At 35.6% G+C, this 25,042-nt stretch overlaps 3 protein-coding genes, 1 long non-coding RNA gene and 2 pseudogenes across 5 annotated transcripts; 2 read left to right on the plus strand and 4 right to left on the minus strand.

Annotated features, from left to right (window-relative positions):
* Positions 4-11,588, minus strand: LOC104772853 (annotated as a pseudogene).
* On the minus strand, positions 2,629-4,525 carry LOC104772080 (annotated as a pseudogene).
* On the plus strand, positions 4,978-7,070 carry LOC104771763 (ATP-dependent Clp protease proteolytic subunit 4, chloroplastic). Its single transcript, XM_010496341.2, has 3 exons — positions 4,978-5,448; positions 6,000-6,505; positions 6,793-7,070. The coding sequence occupies exons 1-2, from the start codon at positions 5,051-5,053 to the stop codon at positions 6,481-6,483; spliced, it is 882 nt and encodes a 293-aa protein (XP_010494643.1). The 5' UTR covers positions 4,978-5,050; the 3' UTR covers positions 6,484-6,505; positions 6,793-7,070.
* LOC104771762 (replication protein A 70 kDa DNA-binding subunit C-like) lies at positions 11,995-17,907 on the plus strand. 2 transcript variants are annotated; one of them, XM_010496340.2, is made up of 4 exons: positions 11,995-12,353; positions 12,450-12,559; positions 14,787-15,125; positions 15,232-17,907. In XM_010496340.2, the coding sequence occupies exons 1-4, from the start codon at positions 12,174-12,176 to the stop codon at positions 17,606-17,608; spliced, it is 3,006 nt and encodes a 1,001-aa protein (XP_010494642.1). In that variant the 5' UTR covers positions 11,995-12,173; the 3' UTR covers positions 17,609-17,907. The 2 variants fall into 2 exon arrangements, with proteins under 2 accessions (XP_010494642.1, XP_010494641.1); XM_010496339.2 differs by having other exon boundaries at positions 11,995-12,559.
* Positions 12,454-13,449, minus strand: LOC104771761. The gene is made up of 3 exons (XR_764922.2): positions 13,234-13,449; positions 12,866-13,026; positions 12,454-12,541 (listed from the first exon to the last, which is right to left on the minus strand). It is a non-coding gene; the product is annotated as an uncharacterized LOC104771761 (long non-coding RNA).
* LOC104771764 lies at positions 17,919-19,928 on the minus strand. Its single transcript, XM_010496342.1, has 4 exons — positions 19,823-19,928; positions 19,207-19,366; positions 18,818-19,108; positions 17,919-18,728 (listed from the first exon to the last, which is right to left on the minus strand). The coding sequence occupies exons 2-4, from the start codon at positions 19,330-19,332 to the stop codon at positions 18,081-18,083; spliced, it is 1,065 nt and encodes a 354-aa protein (XP_010494644.1). The 5' UTR covers positions 19,333-19,366; positions 19,823-19,928; the 3' UTR covers positions 17,919-18,080.

The following is a 25,042-nucleotide window of genomic DNA, read 5'->3' on the forward strand; positions in this document are numbered from 1 at the left end:
ATTATCTTGAGCTCTTTGGTTATTGTTGATGGTGTTATGCCCAATCCCTTGATGATGATCAATGGAGAATGAAAGGTTATTATTACTCTGTTTGTAATCAGGCATTGTTGGAAACCCTAAAGATGAGTAAAGGACTGAGTTCGAATCCATCATTTGACCAGGTAAGAACGTGTTCATGCCTCTTGAAGAGACTCCATTAGATCTTAGAAGCTCGAGAGCTGAGACAGGAGATGATGAAGCATAGATTGAGGATGAAGTATTGTTGTTCTCTAACTTGGGCATTTGAAGAAAATGAGACATACCATGATGATGATCTTGCATGACCGGGAAAGATAGCAAGCTGAGATCTTTTGACTTATTAGGGATCTGGCTTGAGAAAAGAATCGGTAGGTTTAGATATGGAAGCTTGGGATTGGAAGGTGAAGCCAAATGTGTTGAGGATCTCTTGTTTTTTCTTGAGCTACCTCCGACAGGTACGTTACGAAGAGAGCCACCTTCGGTCCAATACCTTCAACAACCTTTGCAGAAGTATCTTGGTTGCGTGAGACTGTAGTTGTTGTAGTAACAGAACTTTGTATTAGTTGAGTTGCATCTTGGACAATTTACTTTCTCTTGAACTTTCTCTTGTGGCTTTGTCTTCGTATCATCTCTATCAGTGAATCAGTAAATAGACAAGCACATCACAAATTGTATGTTTGTTTGGTTTTTTTTTTTTAGTTTTATTTACAATGTTTTGTTGTTTCATAAAAATTTGGTATTGTATTTTGAATTTTAGTAAAAGTTTTATAAGTTTGAAATTTAAATGTTCTTTTATAAGTTTTTATAATTTATAAGTTTATAAGTTTAAGAATATGTTTAAGAATATTAAGTTTAATTGTAATATTATATACCAAATTTATTAGATTTTATAATTGTAATATGTTTAAAAATATTATATTATTAAATCTTATGATCTTAAACATGTTCTCCCTATAACTAACTTTTTAGCAAAAGATCTTAACTACTGATCTTAGATTATTTTCCTAATATATTTAATCTAAGAACACAAAAAAAGTTATGCCTATAAGGGCATGTTTATAGGGAGATCAGTTTAGGGTGTTCTTAGAGTATAAATATTGTAAAAATAATGTAAGATCAGTAGTTAAGAACTTTTGTTAAGAAGTTAGTTATTGGGAGAACATGTGTAAGATCTTAAGATTTAATAATATAATATTCTTATAGAAATTTAAGAATGTTTAATAAATACATAGATATAAACACCATCGCTCTCATCTCACTATCCTTCTCAGTTTGTTGAACAACACTCTTCAATATATCAATCGCTTCTTCATACTTCCCCAAAGCAACCTTCATGTTAGCAGCATCAATCTCAGCACGAATCAGCTCCAATTTCATTCCCCAATTCTTTAAAACCCTCTGAGACAATCTATTCTGCTCCAAAGCCTTGTCATGCTGCTCTAAACCGCTATAAATTACACCAAGTAGTCTTCGATCCTGAGCAACCTCAGCTGAATTATTCCCTAACTCCTTCTTATGTATCTCCAACGCCTTCAACGCATAAGGCAAAGCCTCGTTAAAATTCAAAACCGCAACATAAGCATCAACCAAACCCCTATTTGCCACACCCATCTCTTTACTATCTTCATCAAAAGTCATCTCCTTTATCTCCAAACTCTTCTTCAAATTCTCAATAGCTTCCTCTCTCCTTCCCATAGCGTTCTTAACATTAGCAAGCTCGAGCTGCACGGCGTGTAAAACAGGCCTAACGTCTTCCACAGCAACATTATCTTCATCAGCTTCTAACTTAACTAGAATATGATTAGCTCTATTCAAGTAACCTAAGCTATCACTAAAATGTTTTAAACCGAAATTAGCAGAACCCATCAATTGCAACGCCATTGCAACAAGAAGATTATTTCCATCTCCATTGAATGATTTAAGAGCTTTATCAGCGTAAGACAGAACCTTTTCAGGATCCTCACCTTCACGATCGAGATGGAGCCCTAGTTTAAGAGCTGATAGACCTAACTCGTTACCTTCGAATGATAACTCCATCTCCTAGTACAAACGTACCATTTCATTAGTGGTGGTCGCTGACTCGAACGCTTCTTCGAGATCGATTTTTTCCTGATCGCTTGAGGAAATCTCCGGTGGTTCCTCCACATGGGTATTAAAACTCCGATATGGATTAACCCAGAACTGACTCTTGATCAGGGGATTGGTTTTGCAGCAAGTGGAGATTTTTCGTGTTGGGGAGAACAGAGCAGAGGAGGAAGAAGAAGAAGAAGCATCATTGAGGTGGAGTAGAGGTTGGATTGGTCTGAATTTGTGGTCGCCACATCTTGATCTTGGGATCGGAGGTTAAGGTCGATTGAACGGTGAGGAAGAAGAGGAGGAGGAGGAGGAGGGAGAACAATGGGAGGTTGAAACGGCTGGAGAACGTCGGAATATAGATCTACGAACTTGTCGTCTTCTTCCATTGGAGATTGAAGACCGATTTCGAATGAAAAGAGAGACGGTGAAGGAAGCTCTTTCCTTGAGAGTGTGACACGTCACGTTTAGATCAGCACAAGAACTGATCTTGAATAAGATCAATTGGGCCGATCTTAGGGCATGTTTATAGGGAGATCAGTTTAGGGTGTTCTTAGAATATAAATACTGTAAAAATAATGTAAGATCAGTAGTTAAGAACTTTTGTTAAAAAGTTAGTTATTGGGAGAACATGTATAAGATCTTAAGATTTAATAATATAATATTCTTATAGAAATTTAAAAATGTTTAATAAATACATAGATTAATGTTTAATAAATAATTTAAGAATGTTTAATACTATTTAATAATATAATGTTTATTAATATTCTTAAACACATTACAATTATAAAATTTATAAAATAACATTCTAACTTCTTTTATAAAATAACAGAGTTAAGTGTGGTCGGATAGTGAGGTAATAGCCAGGGATTTGGCTTTCCTTTCAAGTTCTGGATTGGCTCAAGCAGCTTTTAAGTGGAACCTGAAATGTATTGATAATAGTGATATGTATCTTTCTGTGTGTATATGTGTCTTGGAACATGGAAATATATAGTAAGAGAGGTTTTAGCACAAGAAGTTAAAGATTGTGGGTGTGAAGCATTTGAAGTTGAGGACTTCTTGAACCAGCCACTCCATTGCCACTACTTCATGCCGGCTATATTTTAGGTTCTGAATTCTGAAGTTCCCTTTCCGGATGCTAATTAAAAAGAGGAAGTATCAGGTGAGCAGCTGAAGAATATAGAACTATAACATTTTGCAGTAAAGAGTTTTTTGGGAAACATAATCCAATTTTCGACACACATGAAAAGCCAGTTCACTAATTGCTTATAGAAAACAAGAAGGGTTTGCATTAGACCAGTATTAGGTTCCTGATTTGGTTGACTATAATACTCAGTTCATAATCTTTTTCCTATTCAGAACAGTTATCTAATGAACACTGGAAGTCACAATAATGGAGAGGGAATATGGGTTGGTACCTGTTGTAAGGTTGATTTTCTTCAATTCTGGTGGCCAGAGTAAGACTCGCAATCCCAACTAGTATTAGAGTCCTTTCACTTTTGAATAATCCTTTGCTCAGGAATCGATCCAACAGACCAACTCCTAGAAACAATGTCTCTTGGTGAAGCTCCATTCCAGAACATTGCTGCTTGTAATCAGAGAGAAGACAATCAGCAACACAGAATACCATAGCTTACTGATACATAAACCTTTAAAAGATTCCAAAGTAAGCTATATAGACTTCTTTAGGCTAAAACATTCTTAAAACCAGAAACAAGATCTCCGAATATTTATTCCCTTCTGCTACTGATACATATTTCCGAGCTTCAACATTCAGAGATTAAAGATATATATAACTACATGCAATTGACTTAGTAATCAATTGAATTTTAAAAACCTATAATCTATAACCACATCTTGAAACACAGAGCAGAGCAAGTCCCAGATCAAAACAGACTTAGTAATCGATTGAATTTTAAAAACCTATAACCACATCTTCAATCTCTAACCACTAGCAATTGTTCCAAGAGATATGAAGGCATTATACAACTTACTTGAGAGAGAACTTCTTCCTGGCAAGAAGATCCCAATTCGTTCGGAATTGTGGATCTACAGAATTGTTCCTTGAACTCGAGGTACAGAGAGCGAGAATACGAAATAGGAGAATCAGAGGAAGATTTCTCAGAGAATTCACTACCAGAGTGAGACGAGGAGATCGGTCGCCTCGGTGTTTCAATGACCGGACAGAGGAGACGACGGTGAGGGAAAAAAAATCTCTCGCCGTTTCGCTGTCATCGTTTGCGAGAGAAGAAGAAAAAATTATGTTCGAAGGAAATGAAAAATAAAACGAAACTTTCTTTCAGAGGGTGACACATCACCTTTAGATCAGCAGAAGAACTGATCTTATTCAAGATCACATGGGCCGATCTTATGGGTACTGTTCAATTAATTTTAATTTTAAAAGTCCCAAGATCACCCCATGTTACCCACCCATAAATATGGCCTTATAGCCACTGTTCAATTAATTTGATTTTTAAAAAGCCTTAGATCACTAGATATCCCTATAAACATGGCCTAAAGATGTCCTTAGAGTTTGCTCTAACAACACTTTAAATTATTAAAGGTTTATATACATTTTATCCAACGTTCAATTAACCGTCTAATATTTTATTTCAGTTTGTGGTACAGTAACAGTTTGATGACCTGAGTCGATTTCGCGACGGGTTTTTAGGTTATCATGGTACGGTTTTCGTTAAGTTCAATTCGGTTTGGTTTAACATTTTTTTTTTTTTTTTTTTGAACAAAATCGGTTTGGTTTAACATAAACAAAAAGAATAGGCCAAGGCCCAATAAAACGGTCACTTGGATCAAATAACCCGATCCGGAAGTGTAACCGGGTAAGTTACTCGGGTCGGGTGTATTCTTTCTTCTTCCAAAGGTGTTTGTTTGTTGTTTTATCAAATCCACATTTCCCCAATTTCAGTTCTCTCAAGCCTTCTTCTTCTTCTTCGCTTCAGCCATGGGAACCCTATCTCTCTCATCTTCACTCAAACCTTCACTCGTTTCATCAAGACTCAATTCATCTTCATCTGCCTCTTCTTCTTCATTCCCAAAACCAAACAGTCTCCACCTCAAACCCACCAAACTCATTTCACCACCTCTCAGAACAACTTCTCCGTCGCCTCTGAGATTCGCTAATGCTTCTTCAATCGAGATGTCGCAGACACAGGAATCAGCTATTCGCGGAGCTGAATCTGACGTCATGGGTCTTCTCCTCAGGGAACGAATCGTCTTCCTCGGTAGCGGTATCGACGATTTCGTAGCTGATGCTATCATGAGTCAGTTGCTGCTTTTAGATGCTAAAGACCCTAAGAAAGATATCAAACTCTTTATCAATTCCCCTGGTGGTTCCCTCAGGTTTATAATCTTGATTTCGTTTTCTTTGTCTTTCTCATTTGGGTTTCTGCGTTATTGTTGAAAGTTTCAGTCTTTTGCAGCTTAGGTTTTGGTTTTTAGGGTTTTAGTTAGCATTGCGAAGTAATTTAATTTTGTGAGAAGTTTAGTATAATATGCAATTGAAGTCTCTCCTTAGCTAATTGGATAAATTTGCTATAAGAAAATTAATTGTCAGTTCAGTTGGTGTGTCTTATCAGCTAGTTTGCTTAGAACATTGTGATGAATTTGCTGCGGAAGTTAATTTTTCAGATTAAGTTTTAGTTCAAGTGAAGTGAGTCCTCAGCTAGTTTGCTTTGAGAATCCGTTGTGTGGTATGAAAGTGTTTACTGAAGTTTCTCCTCAGCTAGTTTGCTTATGTTACTTATGAATGGTTGACTATTATATATCTGACAGTGAACAATTTCACAGTGGATTTGAGAGTGATATGTTGACTTGTTTGTAATAATGTTTGATTGGGTTTAGTTTCTGGCTCAGATGATCTAACTTGATGTTCTTTTTGTTTGTTTGGTTAGTGCAACCATGGCTATATACGATGTGGTTCAACTTGTGAGAGCTGATGTTTCGACGATTGCTCTTGGAATCGCTGCATCAACAGCTTCGATTATTCTCGGTGCTGGAACTAAAGGTAAGCGTTTTGCTATGCCCAACACGAGGATAATGATTCATCAACCTCTTGGAGGTGCGAGCGGTCAAGCTATAGATGTTGAGATCCAAGCTAAGGAAGTTATGCATAACAAGAACAATGTCACCAGCATTATCGCGGGATGTACCAGCCGATCGTTTGAGCAGGTTCTGAAAGATATTGATAGAGACCGGTACATGTCTCCAATTGAAGCGGTTGAGTATGGTTTGATAGATGGAGTTATTGATGGAGACAGCATTATTCCTCTCGAACCTGTTCCTGATAGAGTGAAACCGAGAGTAAACTACGAGGAGATTAGCAAGGATCCGATGAAATTCTTGACTCCGGAGATACCTGATGACGAGATTTACTAAAGCCAAGCTCATCTTGAATCAGGTAACTGATCATATTGACTATAACTACATTACTATTAATGTTTAGCCATGGATTCTTCATCTTTTGCTATGTAGTGGTGAAATAACAAGAAGTGATCATAGGCTGGTCAGGATATCATTAAAGGAATTTAAAAAAAAAAGCTCAAAGAGGGACACTCCATGTCTTAGGAAGAAAATTGAATAATGTTTGAATCTTCATTGTCAGATGACTAGACATCAAAAATCAGTTAGACTAATTTGATTTTTGATTAGAGAGTAATCTGAAATTTCTTTCTCATTTATCTCCAGGGATCTTCCAATGTGACTCAGACTGGTGGTTTCGAGGACATAGCTCGATTACTTCTGCGGTTACTGGTGATTGGCTTTGCGAAACCGAAGCTGGAGTTACTTACCTTTTGTAATCTCTCATATTTTACTTGTTCAGAAAATAATTGTTCTTTAAATCACTCTGTTTTGAGCAAAAAGACATAAAAAGAAGCTGTAGTAGATTTCATTTACGACAATCACTTTTCAAGTGTTCTATGGATTCAAGAAGTAGCGGTCAGTATTTCTTTAGTATTTTCATATTGAATGTTGTAGAAGTCTTAACTAATCAAGAGATTGTTAAGCAATACTTATGTGTAGAAATAAATACAAGAGGTCTCAACCAATCAAGAGATTGATGAGCAAGACTTATATGCTTAGAATTCTAGGTTTCTCTAAAGAAAAAAGCAAGAGTTCAAAAACTTCTTGAGAAGAAAAGTTGTCAACAATTTTATTAGAAAATAGAAATCCAAAAGTTGTCTTACAAAGTTACAAAGCTAAAGCTTAACGGTTAAGTAAAAGGGAGGGGCAAGGCCGCTAAACACCTAAAAGAATCTTAGAAATAGAAATCCAAAAGTTGTCTTACCAAGTTACAAAGCTAAAGCTTAACGGTTAAGTAAAAGGGAGGGGCAAAGCCGCTAAACACCTAAAAGAATCTTAAAGAAAAGAAAATAACAAAAGAAAATTGAATAGAACCGACTTAAAAAGCTTCTAAAAAGAAATTGGTAGGTAAAATGAACTTAGTGCAGTGGTCAATGGTAAATCCTTAATGTATAAGGCACCATCACATCATGGAAACATGGATCAAGTTCTGCTTCCTATGAATATAGGGGTTTAGCTAATGGACCGACCTATTGTAGTCCAATGGTTGACAAAAAAAGAAACTTGTAGAATAGAATTGTGCATCATTGAAGACAAGGAATTTTGTTAGGATATTTTAAGATATGATTGTACCAAATTATATCCCTTAGCTTGGGAATAAGGAGAAATCTTAATCACTTAATATTTGATATGATTGCATATATTTAGTGATTTACATATATCATTTAAGGATATATCTTTGTGTACATATAGAGTCTTATGACCATTGATAATAAATAAGAAAACCTTTTCAAAAATTATGTTTTCTTGACATAGTATCAGAGCGGGTCTATCCTTGTGGATCGATTATGACGACCGTCAAAGACGACGGTGATGAAGATGATGACGGTGACGATGACGACAGTGATATACGATCAAAAAGTTTCTAAAACTTTTGACGATTCTCGCTCCGACATGATCAAGTCAGACGATGTGGATGAGAAGGTGAAGATGGTGGCACCAGCATAGTGCCGTGAAGACGAACTCATGAGTCATTATCACTCAAGTTCAGTCCAATGATGCTCAGATCTGATGATGAAAAAGAAACGAAAGTAGAGCCCAAGAAGATGGACATGAAGAAGGTACCAACAAACCCGACAAACAAAAACACGATTTGAAGGAATCCAACACGATTTGAAGGAATCCAACACGACTTGAAGGAATCCTTGTGTCACACACAACTCTTATGTTGTGACATCGACGAACCAGATTACGACAAGAAAAGCTGAAATGACTCAACGGTGGAGTATAACATCGTGATGAATACCGAAACCAAGATGTGAAGATGAGGACATGATCAAGTTCAAGTTGGGCATTTGCAAGCGGCATGCTCCAACTTGAGGGAGGGTGTTAAGATATTGTAAGATATGATTGTACCAAATCCACAAACTAATTTTAATAACAATGGATTTTAAAACAGATTTTTAAATTATTTGTTCAAAAATACTAAATTTCACTAAAATTTTTTAAAAGACATGATTGAATAACATAAATTTATTTTAATAAATTTTAAATGTTGGCCTCATTTGACTAAATTAAGTTTTTCCTTGTGAGTAAGTATGTATATATGGCTACAAAGTTTGTAAAAGGCTTTATCAATTCTTAGGGGGTGTTATTCAAGGAAGGTTTTTAATGGATTCTAAAGTTTTAGTAGATTTCAGAGTCCAATGGTTTTGCAAATGCATTGGACGTGAATTTGTATGTCATTAGTGGATTTGAATATCATTACTGATGATTTTGAAAGTTATTACTTGTGGACTTTTTTATTTTTTGAAGGTAAATAAAAAAAAATTTAACTTATACATCAATTATGTTGTGAAGTAAAACCAAATTAAATAAACTAATTTATTAAAACCTTACGTTACATTATGTTGGTATTGCAATTGTTATATATAATATTAAACTAATAAAATTATTTAAACTTTACGTTGGAAAGTAAATACTTATAGTTTTATTTTAGTGGCTCATAACAACGTAATGTTATGAAGCAAATACCAACACATAAAATTATATACGATAAGTACTTAGTTTAATTATGTTGAAATGTTAAATTCATAACAAAATAAATACTTAGTGGTTCAACGAGTGGAATTAGGTTGGCTAATTTAGTGGTGATGAGAACATAACCGGTTAACCGGAGTGAACTGATATCATCTAGTTCATAAAAAGAGTTGAGATTGTGTTGTCTTCTATATCCTAAATTAGTGGGATTGTATCTCCACTTAGTCACGTATCTTAACCGTAGATTTAGTGGGTTAGTTTCTCTCTTCTATTTTGTGTATTTAAACATCATCGATTAGTAAGTGAAAGGGGGACTTGAAATTTGACAAAACAAAGTTTATCTCTTTGGTTACTTGTTCATGTGTTAGACATAACACATCTCTTTGGCTTTAAAGAGGGACCATTCTATCAGTGGTATCAGAGCAATTACTCTTGCTTTGAAGAGTGACCAAAATTAGTATCACTGCTAACATTTGGTATCAAAGCACTTCTATCCATCTTGTTGACGGCATTCTTCAAGAATCAACGTTCAACAATTCACCTTTCAATTTCTCTTTTATATATCCAAAGCATTTATATCCATGGAGCTTTACAATGAGATCTGTGGCGCTCCTATCTTTAATGTCTACGATAATGACGACAAACCAATATTCGATGTCTACGGTGAGCCGGATCAAGTCTCCAATGGTATGAGAAGCAACATGGGACACATTGAAGATGGGGAGGCCAGCATTCGTGAAGTCCACGATGAGTTTCAAAAGTTGAAGTTCCGTGTGGTCGACAAATTTAAAGTTCTTGAAGAGACAATGAATCATGTGATGGAGGCAGCAACTCGTAACATTTATGGTGGAAGAAGAGCTGGTGGTGGTAATGCTCAACGATCCGCACGATGTTACGCAACACGCCATCACATGAAACTTCCTTTCCGACATCTCGTTCATGACCGTTGTAGGCATGAAAACTTTTCCATGAAACACTCATCTGATCTTTCACGTCAATCCTCACAAAACATGTCGGTTCGGTCACTCCTACAACCAGCTTTCTCCAACAATGCGTGAACCATGGATGTTACCAAAAACATGAACTTTGGGGACAAAGTTCTTTTGAACGGTGGAGTATTGATGAGAACATAACCAGTTAACCGGAGTGAACCGACATCATCTAGTTCGAAAAAAGAATTTGAGATTGTGTTGTATTCTATATCCTAAATTAGTGGGATTGTATCTCCACTTAGTCACGTATCTTAACCGTAGATTTAGTGGGTTAGTTTCTCTCTTCTATTTTTTGTATTTAAACATCATCGATTAGTAAGTGAAAGGGGGACTTGAAATTTGACAAAACAGAGTTTATCTCTTTGGTTACTTGTTCATGTGTTAGACATAACACATCTCTTTGGCTTTGAAGAGGAACCATTCTATCAAGTGGCATCAAGTTCGTGAAGATGGTTCAACAAGTGGAATTAGGTTGGCTAATTTAGTGGCATCAAGTTCGTGAAGATGGTTCAACAGGTGAAAGGATAAAGAGCGGCAAGATCGTTTGTTTCCAAAACTGAGAATCTAAAAAAATATATATAAAAATATAGTATACTATTTGAAGGATAAAATCTATAACAAACTTCTATCAAATACGGTGGTCAACTATTTGTTGCAAAATTAAAGATTTTAATTAAGCTCAAGATATTTAAAGATTTGATATGAAGACGATGACGACGAAATCACCGGGAGAAATACTCATGAGAAGTCTGAAATGAAATACTTCAAAAATTATTAGGATTGTGTTTGTTCGTATTTTAGATGTAAAATCAATTAAAATCTAAAATGAAACAAAATCTAATGGAAATAGAATAACAACAATTTCAGAAATGCTTTAAAATCATCTAACAACTGTTTAATCCAATAATAACAGATTTTTTTTTTATATTTTTAATATAATTAATTAAATAACGCTGAATTTTGAAATACCCTGACCTCGATTACAATACATAATTGTAACGGATCATCATCTATCTAAGGATCAAAGAAGACAGGTGGGGGGAGACGGGAAAGAACCACCATGAATTCGATCGATTTTGCTTCAGATTCGCTGAAATAGATATTTGTGAGGCTTCCCCTGAAATCTCTAGGGAAGTTGAAGACCGTGTCAAAGGAATGGAGATCGATACTGGAATCAAAGAGTTTCATTGAGATGCATCTGAAAGACACACGATCTCTTTTTAGGGTTCTATCTCTATCAGACACGAAATCGATTTGTGAAAGAGAAGAAAAAGAATGGTAATAGTGTCATTAGATCTCTTTAATTATCACGTGGGTGTTAAATTTTAACCCTGATTAATATATACATTTTCAGCATCTATATATACATTTTCTAAGTACAATTATGAAATAAATCCTCAACTTCAAACTTATTTACAAAACTGCCATTGAGTTAATTTTTAAAAATAAAAAACGGATTGGGTTCAAAATTTAACCATTACTAACAGATCAAGGTCCAAGCCCATTTCATTTATACATCTTGCTAACCCAAACTTTTTTCCCCCAAATGTTTATATTTTCCCCACCAATTTCGTATCTTACATATCAATTTTCTTGCCTTCTTCGCCGATCCTATCCGAGATTTGTGTTGAAACCTCTTGATATCCAAATATTTTCCTCCACCATTTTCGTATCTTACATATCAATAAATCGAAACAGAGTTAAATGTTTATATTCAACAATTAAATACAAATTAAACACAGATTTACTTGCCTTCTTCGCCGATCCTATCCGAGATTTGTGTTGAAACTTTTTGATACCCAAATATTTTCCCCCACCAATTACGTATCTTACATGTCAATCAATCCAAACAAAATTATAAATCAGTATATATAATATCCCATAAAGATACCATAAATAACAAATCACGTAATTATCTCTGTAATCCAATCATAAAAAATATATTTTTTTGTAACGTAAAAATGTGTTCTCGACCTAATACGTTCCCTATAAATGATTATAACCTAACACTCTATGTTCCATAAACAATCACATCTATACAAATCAAACGATATGGCTGCTACTTTTGCTTTTTTGAAAGATGTTCGACCCTTCAAAACCGCATGGAAGGTTCAAGTTAAGGTCATACATTCATGGCGTCAAAACACCGAAAACACTGTTGAAACGCTAGAGTTGGTTTTGTCAGATTCAATGGTAAGATTAAATACTAATGCATCTTTTGTCCTTCATTCTTATGTTTACGAGATACAATACTTTACTATTACTAATCCATCTTTTGTATTGTTTCAGAGTAAACAGATTCATGCTCCAGTGCTGAATCTTTCAAAAGTGATAGACGAGTCCAACCAAACAGACAGTCACTCTGAATTCGGAACATCTTCCTGCTCCAGTGGAATTAAGTGAGTAAAAGGATATCTGTAACTATAACGTTCTGATTCCATTTAAAAAATCTCCACAGAGTACTAAAATAGGACCATATGATACAACATCCTAATCTCCTAGAGACCAAAACCTTTTCATTTAGTAAAAATAACTTAGCATATATTTGGCCACACCACACTACTTTCTGACTCCGGTAAATGTAACAAGACTTTGTACGAATAGCTTTTTAAGGAAGACAAACACGATCAAGGAAACTGAAGACGATAATTAGGCTGCTTATTAAGAACGTATTAAAAGAAGAGAGGTTAAATAAGGGAGCATACAAGAAACGGAGTTTCTTAAGCCGGCCGAGAGTTGATGGGATAGGACCGCTTAAATTGTTCAAGGAAAGATTGAAGGGGAAATCTGTAAACATGAATTGCTTAGATTGAAGGTGCCACGCTCATCATATTGTAAAACAAAAGTCCTCAAACGAAAGCCATATCTGATAAGTAAGAATCAATCGATGAATTTAGTGTTAGACGCAATCCTCACCGAAACTCATCCAAAAATGATAGAACAACCTACAATTTACCTAACAACACCAATCGATTACCATCTATCAGTACAGACATGATTAGACATTGGAAACCCAACATCAAATTCGGAAGCAATTAACATAAAAATCAACTGAAAGAACATAAAAATTTACCTGGAACAATTGGATTACTTGGAATAGATATGTAATTCTCAGAATGAAAAAGCTCTAAATTTTAATTTGGATGAAGTACGTTTCTATTAAAATGATGAAGAATCATAACAATGGAATTTGATTACTCAGGTTTACAAAACCAGATAGAAAGAGATGATAAGGAAACCAGATAGAAAGAGATCGATGGTTGTCGGTGGAGACAAAATAAATTTTTTTTTTTTTTCGTGCAATTAAGATAGTCAGACCAATATTTTTGGGCCCAAACGAGCCCATTTTTTTTTTTCCATTGAATTGTTTTTATAAGCTAATTTATTATTAATATTAACATTTTCAAACAATATTAATAAGAATCAATTGATTTGTTACATAATAAGAATCAATTAATCGACTTGCACAACTCTAACTACAAAAGTCTTACATAATATAGGAAAAAACAACAAATAATACAAATTCAAATTATATTATATTCATATATTTTAAATTTATAATATAGTATGTAATACTATTATCTTTACACTATAAATGAAATAGAAAAATTTTTAAAATAGTTTATTTGTTGACTAAATAAAATTTAATAAACATTAAGGATATATATAATAAACCACACCATATAGTAGATGGAAACTATACACTACACAATTATAGTTAATTCAACAAATACATAAAATATTGTTTATATATATATATATATGTAATATAATCAATAAAGATTTTTTAAAATTTATTAAAGTTAAATATATCTCACGGTGTACCGCGGGTGAATATCTAGTTAGAGTTAAGAATCGTTTTGTCTTAAGTATGGATCTACCAATATTAATAAGATGATGGTTTTTAAAAACAACAGAAATTAAACTAAGTATTTTTTTAAGAAATTTAATAATTAGAGGAATTAAACGGTCAAAAAAAATTAGATAGCATACTTTTCGGGTTTTTTTCCCGTTGAATAACATTCCCCTAGTTTTTTTCGTCACTTTTAAAGTGTTTGTCATCACTTGGAGCTCAATAATATGAAACTTCTTTTAACAGTCAAATCGTGGGCCACTAAGTATTCCACGTCAGCAATAGCTTATACGGTAAGCTTAATATTAATTTAAATCCCGTAAAACTTGAACAGATCTTTTCGTCATTACTTTACTTAATTACTCATTAACTTGACATTATTTCACTCTTTTTGTCCCCCGACTCTAATTTCATTATAATTTATCCTCAAAAATTATAAACCTCCTAAATCATAATAACTTTGTACATTTACATTCGAAATCTGCATATAATTGAGAAATTGTATTTTAAATTTTGGGGGCTTTTATGTAGTTTTGGGGGGTTATTCGCAATTCACATAAATTCTAAGACCCGATATGATATAACTGTCCAAAAACCCCCGAAAACATTCTAGTTTTCCCTCTCAAAAAGCTCCCACCTTTAGGGTTCTCTCAATCATTTAGAAAAGCCCTAATTCAATCGTCTAATTAATTAGGTTTCAATTCCAATCCCATTTGAAAAATCTCCTCTTTCAGCTTCTCAATTTCTTGGATCAAACCCATTTTTCTCCACAGTGCGGAAATCGAGTTTAATTTGGGTCGGGGGAGGGCAAAAAACACGATGGCGGTGAATCTGACGGCGGAAGCGATAGCGAAGATGTTGAATGGAGAAGTGGCAAGTGAGAATGATATGACGCCAGTGCTGCAAGTTACAGAGTTGAAGATGATTCAGAGCAAGCTTAATCAGAATCATGAATCAAGCAATCGATACAAGATTACTTTATCCGATGGGATCCTCTCGCAACAAGGCATGCTTAATGCTTCATTGAACAGTCTCGTTGTACAAGGCAGTATTCAATTGGGTTCGATTTTGAAACTCACTCGGTTCGTCTGTAATCGAGTCCAGACTCGAAGGTACTGTTTAGTATTTGCAATCTCTTCTCAGATTCATCATTGTTAAAAAGAAAAATTAAAAAAGCAATCTTTTTTTGTTTTTTTTTAAATGTTGTGTTGATGACAGGATCGTTGTTGTTGCGGATGTGGAGATTCTTGTTGAGAAATGCGATATTATTGGAACTTGTGTACAATCTGGGTCGCCTAATGAACCTGGCCGAAGCTCAGTGTTTGATCAACAACGTTCTGGAATGGGATCTGTAATCACACAACAAAGCAATGGTTGTGGTTTTGAGCAGCAACAAGCTAAAAGGACTGATTTGAATGGTGGGAGATATGGTGCATCTGCTTATTCACCTCAGCCTCAAGTTGTTCATAACAGTCCTGACGCTGTGAGATATAGTGTATCTGCTAATTTACCTCAGCCTCAAGTTGTTCATAATAGTTCTGAAGTTGGGAGATATGGTTTACCGGCTAATTCACCTCAGCCTCAAGTTGCTCATAACAGTTCTGACGCTGGGAGATATGGTGGTGCTAATTTAGCTCAGCCTCAAGTTGGTTATAACAGTTCTGACGCTGGGAGATATGGTGTACCGGCTAGTTCACCTCAGCGTCAAGTTGGTCAAAGATATGGTACTGGTTCTGGTTATTCAGAAACATCACCTTCCACTAGGCCATATGGGAGCTCAAATGCAGGTTATGGAGGCTCTAGGTTAGAGCAACCTCGGGCACCTCCTGCAACAACCGCTTATTCCCGTCCAGTTCAATCGAGTTACCAGCCACAACCACCACCGATGTATGTTAACAGGGGACCTGTGGCTAGGAACGAAGCTCCCCCGAGGATAACTCCGATTTCTGCTCTTAATCCTTACCAGGGTCGGTGGACCATCAAGGTCAGGGTCACGTGTAAGGGAGTGCTGAGGCGTTTTAGTAATACGCGTGGGGAAGGGAAATTATTCAGTTTTGATCTCCTTGACTCTGGTGGTGGGGAAATACGGGTGACTTGTTTCAACGATGTGGTTGATCAGTTCTTTGACCAGATTGTAGTTGGTAATGTGTATCTGATTTCAAGGGGAAGTTTGAAACCTGCTCAGAAGAACTTCAATCATCTTCACAATGATTATGAAATACATTTAGACTCTGCATCAACGATACAGCAATGCTATGAAGATGATCCTACCATTCCACGCCATCAGTTCCATTTTCGTAACGTTGGTGATATTGAAAACATGGAGAGCAACAGCATAACTGATCTTATTGGTATCGTTTCGTCTATCAGTCCGTCAGTATCCATTATGCGGAAAAATCAAACTGAGGTACTTAAAAGGTCACTTCAGTTAAAGGATATGTCAGGCCGAAGTGTCGAGTTTACCATGTGGGGTGATTTCTGCAATGCGGAAGGACAGAAGTTACAAATGCTTTGTGATTCTGGGGCATCCCCGGTTCTTGCTGTGAAGGCAGGCAGGATCAGTGAATTCAACGGGAAGCAAGTGAGCACCATTGGATCAAGTCAGTTGTTCATAGAGCCAGATTTCCCTGAAGCCAGAGAATTAAGAGAATGGTATGATAGAGAAGGAAGAAACGCTCATTTTACCTCCATATCAAGAGAGTTCACCGGTGCTGGCAGACAAGAAGTTCGCAAGGTAATTACTCAGATCAAGGACGACAAGCTAGGGACCTCAGAGAAGCCAGACTGGATCACAGTCTGTGCCACCATTTCATTCATGAAGGTTGAAAATTTCTGCTACACGGCTTGTCCTAACATGAATGGAGATCGTCCGTGTAGCAAAAAAGTAACAAATAATGGAGATGGGACATGGCGTTGTGAGAAGTGTGACAAATCTGTGGAAGAATGTGACTACAGGTATATATTGCAGATCCAGTTACAGGACCATACTGGTCTAACCTGGGCCACAGCATTCCAGGAAGCTGGTGAGGAGATAATCGGAATATCTGCGAAAGATTTGTATTATATCAAGTATGAACATCAGGAGGAGGAGAAATTCGAAGACATCATCCGCAGTGTTACTTTCTCCAAGTACATTTTCAAGTTGAAGATTAAAGAAGAAACTTATAGCGACGAGCAACGGGTTAAAGCAACTGTTGTGAAAGCTGAAAAGATTAACTATTCTTCAGATACTAGGTTCATGCTAGAGGCAATGGATAAACTCAGGACAGGAGATGCAAATTCTCTCCCTGTAAAGCTAGAGAGTTCCAACTACAGGTCTGATGCATTGAACTCCGGTATTGGAACCTCGGGAACTAGAGATACCGCATCAGTGGACGCACGTAGAGAATTTGGATTACCTGCAGCAAACCAAGTGGGTCAATATGGAAATCAGTATGCAGGGCCTATCAGCGGTATTACTAGCTGTAACGCTTGTGGTAGCAATGGTCATGTTTCTGCAAACTGCCCAAGTCTTATGAGCGAGCCACAAGGACAATACACACAAGGAAGATACACAGGAGGTGGCACGCCAAGGCAACATGTTGGCGGCTATTGAAAACCTCTAGTGACTATTTCACATCATGGTCATCATCATCTAGATACAAAGGTACTAAGGTCAGAGGCTGTTTTGACCGGTTAAGTTTACTCATCTACATTAGATGTTTGAGTTCCGCTTTGTGGGTCTTATTAGTCTATTTGTTTTTTCTCTGTTTGCCAATTGAACACTTGAAGATGTTGGTGCTAATGGGTCTTTTGTGTTTTTGTTTTCTTTGTATAAATCTCTTTAATATTTTAGATATGGTAACGTTTCTGTCATCAATATCAGATTCAAATAAAGTCGATAAGTTTTTGTAAGAGAGGCTACAGAGGGAATTATTAACCTTTTATTTAGACCCATATAAAGGGATAAAACGACACAATTGTTTTGGTTTACACAATTCACTGAATTACAAAAACCTTCCCCCACACACAAATATCCAATCCTCACGTAATAGTCTGTAGTTTTTGAAATCAATAAGACCAATCTCTCAATAACAGAGTCCAGTTGATTTAGCAGATTCTCCAACATTTACATTGTAATAAACCCCTTTCACTCCCTCTCTTGTACCACAATGTCCCCCAGAAAAGCCTGAGTCGCTAGGGCTCTGGTTGTATCCAGGAACCGTAGTAACAGAAGCCGTTTCAGCAACTGTTTTCACAGCTGCCGCTTTGAGACGGTATCGTTCAGCTCTTGACCCAATCACCTGTCCCAAAATCGAAGCTCCAATGGTCAAAGCCATAGCTGCTTTTGGCATCAGCACAGATTTCCTGAGCATTGCTATAAAAGGCACAGCAGCATGGACAGCCAAAAACCATGAAGGCGAAAACTTCTTCGTGTGTTCTCTCCATACACCAAGAGGCACATTTGCAGCCATTCCCATGAGAGCGATTGCAAGCATCTTTTCAGGTAAAGGCTGAGGACGAAGACTTTTAACCAAAGCAGTCTTCGAAAGTGCAGCTCTTGCAGCTACTATAGGAGCTGGACATCTATATTTCATACCAGCTGGTGGCTTTAATGCTTTCGCTACAAGAGGCATGACTTTGCTTGCAGCTCTAAAAGATTTTGCGATAGGACAATTCCCGGTTTTTAACCAATCGTCTCCAACTGCCTCATGTTTCGACGAGTCCCCCCCAGACTACAAAAAGCAAGCAAGCAAAAAAAATATCAGAAACAGTAAATCCTTGTAAATTCTAAAGTCTTTTTTACAAATCTATCAAAATCTACCTGTTGGTTATTGGAAGGTTTAGGTTTCTTCTGTTGTTTCTTCCATTTCTCAGAGAAAGGACCAAAGCCAAAAGGCCCTCCAGGACCAAAAGCTGATAGGCTTATAGTAGCTACCTTCCCCGCAAGTGGGTTGAATTGCAGAGGAGCAGGACGAGCCTCTTGTTCGACATCATCCACGAAACTCGAATGCCCAGAAAGCGGCACAAGACCATCTTTTCCATGGAAGAGCTTGAACGCTGAATCAAAACAAGGACCATCTTCAAAAATCGGACCTTTACTACCTCCTTGCACCTGCTGTCAAAGGAAACATAAAAACTTCATCACCAGCGAACCAAAGACCATTAAATTTTTTTTCATTATTATGAAAGGTAAGAATTTTTTTCATTTACCGGAAATGGAAAACTTAAGGAGGTGAAGGACAAATTGGTAGGCTTGTTGATGTTTCTGAGGAAAGGGCATTTCTGGATCATGCTTTCAGCAACAAAGGGACATTGTGATGATGATTCTTGATCCATTGAAATATCCTTTTTAGCTTTTGAGCAAATAAGCCTGAGAAATTGAAATTGGTTCAGAAAAAAACATAAAAAAATTAATGATCAATCGAACAAAAATCTCTAAAATTGATTCAAGAACAAAAAGAATCCAACAAAACTCTAAATCAGCACTCAAATCAAACCTAAAACTAGTTCCGAGTTCAAATTTTCGGGTAAATTAGATTTGGGGGAAAAAAAAAAAATCCCAGAAACCAAAAGCTACCCTAAAATTAAATCCACTACGAATCAAATACCACCATGGAACCCTAAATTCGAATCGAAAATAACAATTCTAATGAAAAATAACAATTCTGCAAATCTCTCGTCTCGATCTATTTTGTTACAGATTGAAAAAAAAAAAAAAAAATGAATCATGTGAAGCATATAGAGAAGAGATTTGTTTCGAATAGAGGAAAAAAATTACGAACGAAACGAGAAGAAACAAAAAAAAATCGAAGAGAGAACCAATCACCTGAGAAGTTTCGCCGGAAAATGAATTTGCAGAGTAAGCTTTAGATTTTTTTGGACGAAAACGTGTGGTGAGCACAGACGTGTGTTTACGACTTTGTACCGAGAGTTACCGGTTGGATCGGTAAACCGTGATTCTGTTCCTTTGAAATAACCGGTGATTGCCGGTTTAGTTGACCTTTGTAGTGTATTGTTGTAGCACGTGGTTTGTATTCGGTGGTGGAGAAACCAAACCACGAAGACTATTTTGGTTGCTGGAGAATTGATCTCTTGCCGTTTATCGTCACGAATGATATGATCCAACGGTCGAGATTTAAGCTTGAGTGGTTGGTTGTTGATTTAACGTAGACTTGTTGTATACTGAATGTAAAATTTGTTTCAACTGTTATTAAAAAATAGAAGTAGAAATTTATGTGTTATATATACTAGTGTTGTTGTAATCCAATTCCATCTATGATTGGGACCAAACAAACAATAGTTATTTTAATTATATCGATTTATTGACAAAAAAATAAAATCTATACAATAAAAGTAGAATGTTTCTCTCCAGGGCTTGACACCTCAGCTTCTGTATTGAAGCAGAGAGTGACACATCAGTTAAAATGAATATCCAATGAAATTATAACAAATAATACAGCTAAGCTTTTTCTTAGCTAGGTGGATAAAGGAACTAAATATGGAGAAACGAAAAAATAAAGACGAGACGAAAGGGTTAGACTACAGAACGGTGAAGGTGAAATTGCAATCACATTCAATAGTTTTCTCAATCTCTTTTAGATTCAATTTTGTCAGCTCTGTTGATTGAGAACTATTCTATTCAAAGTTAGACTAGAGATAATCTATTTTTCTCTAAAGTTTTGTTATCATTGTTTTGAAGATTTCCATAATCGATTTTTAAATCTACTCTATGTGAGTTTGTTGCAGGTGAAGATGATAACTCCAGCAGTGAAGACTGGTTTGTTCGTTGGGTTGAACAAAGGACATGTCGTCACCAGATTTCTCGCAAAGGGGTATTATTCTAACTCTCCTTCTGATTAAAACGGACATGATTTTGTATGCAATGGTTCTTTCTTCAGGATGCACAATTTCTAATCACAAGAGGATTTGAGATAATTTTTCATGTTTTCGACTTGAATCTCATGTCTTTCTTCTCTTGAATAGGCTGTGGGTTGTGAGGACTGGTAAAATTGTGCATACATTAGAAACCAAGTCTCTTGTCACCAGTGATGAAGTGAGTCAAGATGGATGGTATATAACAACTCCCGATGGGTCAACTGTTAAATTCTGGGATGCGAATCAGTAAACTTCTCGCTTCAGGAAATTGGATTTATGTGCCTTCTCTTGAAAAAACAATATTTTGTTGGGAGAAGTAGGCTTGAGAATGGACCTGTGAGGTTTTACTAGCGGACAAGGTTATTACCGAAACTAAATACATTATTGGTCGTCTACAAGGGTTATGGTGTGGGTGAAGAAGGGTAACAACGACGGAGGATGACTATAATGTCTGAAAATAGTGTCTGAATTATCATTTAAAGGTTGGAACTCTGGATCATTTGCTTTGAGGATGACTATAATGAAGGTTTGTCTTCTTGTTCCATGTAAAAGATAAAAATTACATGTATGACATTAGTCTGAATTATATACACGTTGTCTGTGACTATAAAATTGAATAGGATTTTCAATTTTTATATATATTTTTAAAAAATTCCTTATTTGTGGCATATTTAAAATTAAGTTCAAAATAAATTTGTATATTTAGAAAGTAACATCATAAATTTTATCATAAATCCATAGTTTTTTTTCTTATACATAGTTATCGAAAAACAGTTGTAGATAATTTCACTCTCCAGGAAAATTGATTGTTAGTCTATACTAGGTTGAAGAAATCTGCGCTACGCGGCAGATTGGTTTTTTAATTTTATGTTCTGTTATATATTTTTGTTTTGTTTTATTCAATTTCATAATTTAGGATAAATTGTTTGGAGTCAAGTTTCATAAATTTTGATAATTCCAATGCTAATTTTGTGTTGTTATTGTCCTCTTTTTTGGGGTTATTTGGTTTATGTAGTTGATGGATTGATTGACAAGAAAACGTAAATAATATTTTAGTTTATAATTTTATAAAAAAAATGTAGCAAAAAATAATATAAAAAATAAAATAAAAACTAAAAACCAAAATATTATCAACAAACACGGATAAAATCTTTATTAAAAATCTAATTAAAACTTCTTTGAATATACTTTTATTTTTTAAATATACATTAATTTTTTTGTTTTTATGAAAACTGAACATTTTGGATTCTCTGTATTTTCCAAAATCTTCAGTATTGTTTTAGACTTTTAGTAAGAGAAGAATAGCATTTTGAAAAAAATAAAATAAAAACAAAACATATTTTTAAGGTAATAAAATGAAAATATATTCAGAAACAAAATATATTAAATTAAAAACTCAAGCTAATAACAAACATAACTAAATTAGTATTGAAATTATGAAAAACTTATGAAACTTAATTCCAAACAACATATATTAAATTATGAAATAAAAAACAAAACAATAAAATAAAATAAAAAAACTAACCGCAGCGTAGTGCGGGTTCTAACCTAGTTATATTAATTTTGTTTTAGATAGAGATAAGAGAAGAAATATATTTATATATCATTCCAATGAATGAAAATTTTATATAGGATTAGAAAGAGATGATTTTGCTCGATGACAAAGTAAATCTAGTTTACAAGTAATTCTAAAAACTTCTGGAAGATATTTTCTATCAAACTTCTTCACTTACATCTACTTTCAATTCTCTCTATACTTTCATAAGTTTTTTGCTTATGTGGATGTGGGTGCTAATAACCTATTTTATAATGGGTATCCATATATTGTTTATAACATTCTCTTTTGGATGGTTTTTTTTTTTTTGACAAACTTTCTTTTGGATGTCTATTTATAATAAAATAACTCAGAATGCGCTGGAAATGCTGCCTCATTAAAATTCTTACCATAAAATTCAATAGAAAAAATCATGATCAAGGAAAAAGAGTGCAGCGCGCAACTACTCCTCTTGGTGAGTACACATGTTGAGATTTTCGAGAAGATGTAATCCGAGATGATAAACCAACTTTTTGCAAGTAGCAGTAGGTAGTGCCTTGGTGAATAAGTGATGTTCATATAATTTACCATGTTTCCCCTTAGTTTATTCACATCTTTTGCATCTTTTGCTATCCATTTAGGTCATTATTGTGTAGCTTTAGCACTAATCATGCATTAGAGTTTAGTTGCATTGCATTTGTATCTTTTCATGCATATTCAGGTGATTTTGGAGCTTAAGGAGCATGGAAGCAATGCTGAGGGAAAGTGAGCCAATCATGAAGGAAAAGCAAGAGAGTTAAGGCTGAAGAACCAAGGTCCAGAGTCCAACTCGACCGCACACTCGACCAGACACTCGACCGTGTGCTGAGGAGGACTCGACCGAGTGGAGAATGCACGAGAGAAGCCAGCTCGACCTGCCACTCGACCGAGCACAGGTCGAGTTGACCGAGCCGTTGACTATTTTGTCTTTTAGTGTTTTTAGGGCTTCCACCTCCTCTCCTATATAAAGCCTTGTACCTGCAGCCACCAAGGTGTGCAACCTTTTTAGAGAGTCAGAAACCTAGTTTTTACTTTTTAAGGAATTATTCCCTTTGCCTTTTTATTTTCTTAGATTTTGTACCCTTTTTAAGAAAACTCTTAGATTCTTCAATATTGTTGGTTCCATAACTTTCAATATATTAAGAATTTGGGTTTGATTCCTTTTGCAACATTGTAGATCTTGTTCTTATCTTTCATTTGATGCAAGTTTCGAGATTTTCTGGGTTTATGACTTTGATGTTCATCATGTGTTCATGTGAGTAGTGCTTAGGATCTTGAGGATGGGTTAGGCTGGGCTGTGTTTGAGGTTTGTTTGCTTTGGTCAAGCTTGATTGTGGTAGAATCTCTTCTAGGCTAGATGTTCTTAATGCTAATCCTGAACTGAGAGGTTAGGGTTTGATTTCAAGCATCTTAGCATCACACCAATGTTTAAGGAGCATAGATAAGGCTAGATCTAGAGCTTACCATTAGGCTTGCTAAGAGATTAGAGGTCTTGTTTGGTATGAGATGTATTGCTTAATGCCTGCTTGTGTAGATTCTTTACTTTGTGAGAACAAGTCTAGAGATGCATAGGTTTGATTGATTCTTGCCATGAGAGTGGAAGAAACTTGTCTTAGATTTATATGTCTAGAGATTAGCTCAAAGCTTTGCTTGAGATTTGTTGGCCAAAGTGTGATAACCTCATTCATTAGTCTAGCCCATGAATCCCTCCTCAAGGCCTTCTTTGTTTATTGATTTTTAAGTCTTAATCCTGTTGCTTGCTTGTTGTTTGATTCGTTTTTGCATTGCTCTGTTTTTATTGTGTTGCTCTGTTTCCCGGATTTATCTAGCTCGACCCTGCACTCGATCTACACTCGATCGAGTGCTAGCTCGAGTTCATCCCCAGAACTCTTGTTTATGATTTGTAGTTGTTCTGTCTTGTCTCTAGTATCATTCTATTTGCATTTCTGTTTCATTTACTCATTGTCCTGTTCATTATTGTCTTGCATTAGTTCATTAGCATAGTTTCTATTTATGTTCTTGGTTCATAACTACTGCAATCATTCTGTTCTATTTGCATTTAGCTCTTAGTTCTTTTAGTTTACTTTCTGCATTTTACTTTTTCATCTTAGGATTGTTAGTGACAAACAATCTTTACATTTGGCTTAACTTAGATTCATATACATATCTTAATTGTTCACAAACACTCATTTAGGATTGACACCTCTTATACTGCAACTGCATAAGGGGAATTGAAACACCCATCCATTCATTAATATCTCACCATTGCATACATTCATCATCATTCACCCACACAAAAAAGATTCTTGTTTCAATTTGGCGCCGTTGCCCATTTGAGTGTGTTTTTGTGACATTTAGGATCCATATTAGTCTAAAATTTAAGTTCGTTTATACACTTGTGAAGTTGCTGGACTCGAATCTTCTGTTTCTGGGTTGAAGTTGAATTTCAGGTACCACTCGACCAGCCACTCGACCACCACTCGACCGAGCAGTGATCGAGCACCTGATCGAGTCAGAAGCCGTGTACATTTGGATACCACTTCCCAGTCGACTCAACCACCCACATGAGCCTGAGCTCAATTGTGAACCTGTTCGAGT

The sequence above is a fragment of the Camelina sativa genome, chromosome 20 (genome assembly GCF_000633955.1).
Source record: "Camelina sativa cultivar DH55 chromosome 20, Cs, whole genome shotgun sequence".
NCBI lineage: Eukaryota > Viridiplantae > Streptophyta > Magnoliopsida > Brassicales > Brassicaceae > Camelina > Camelina sativa.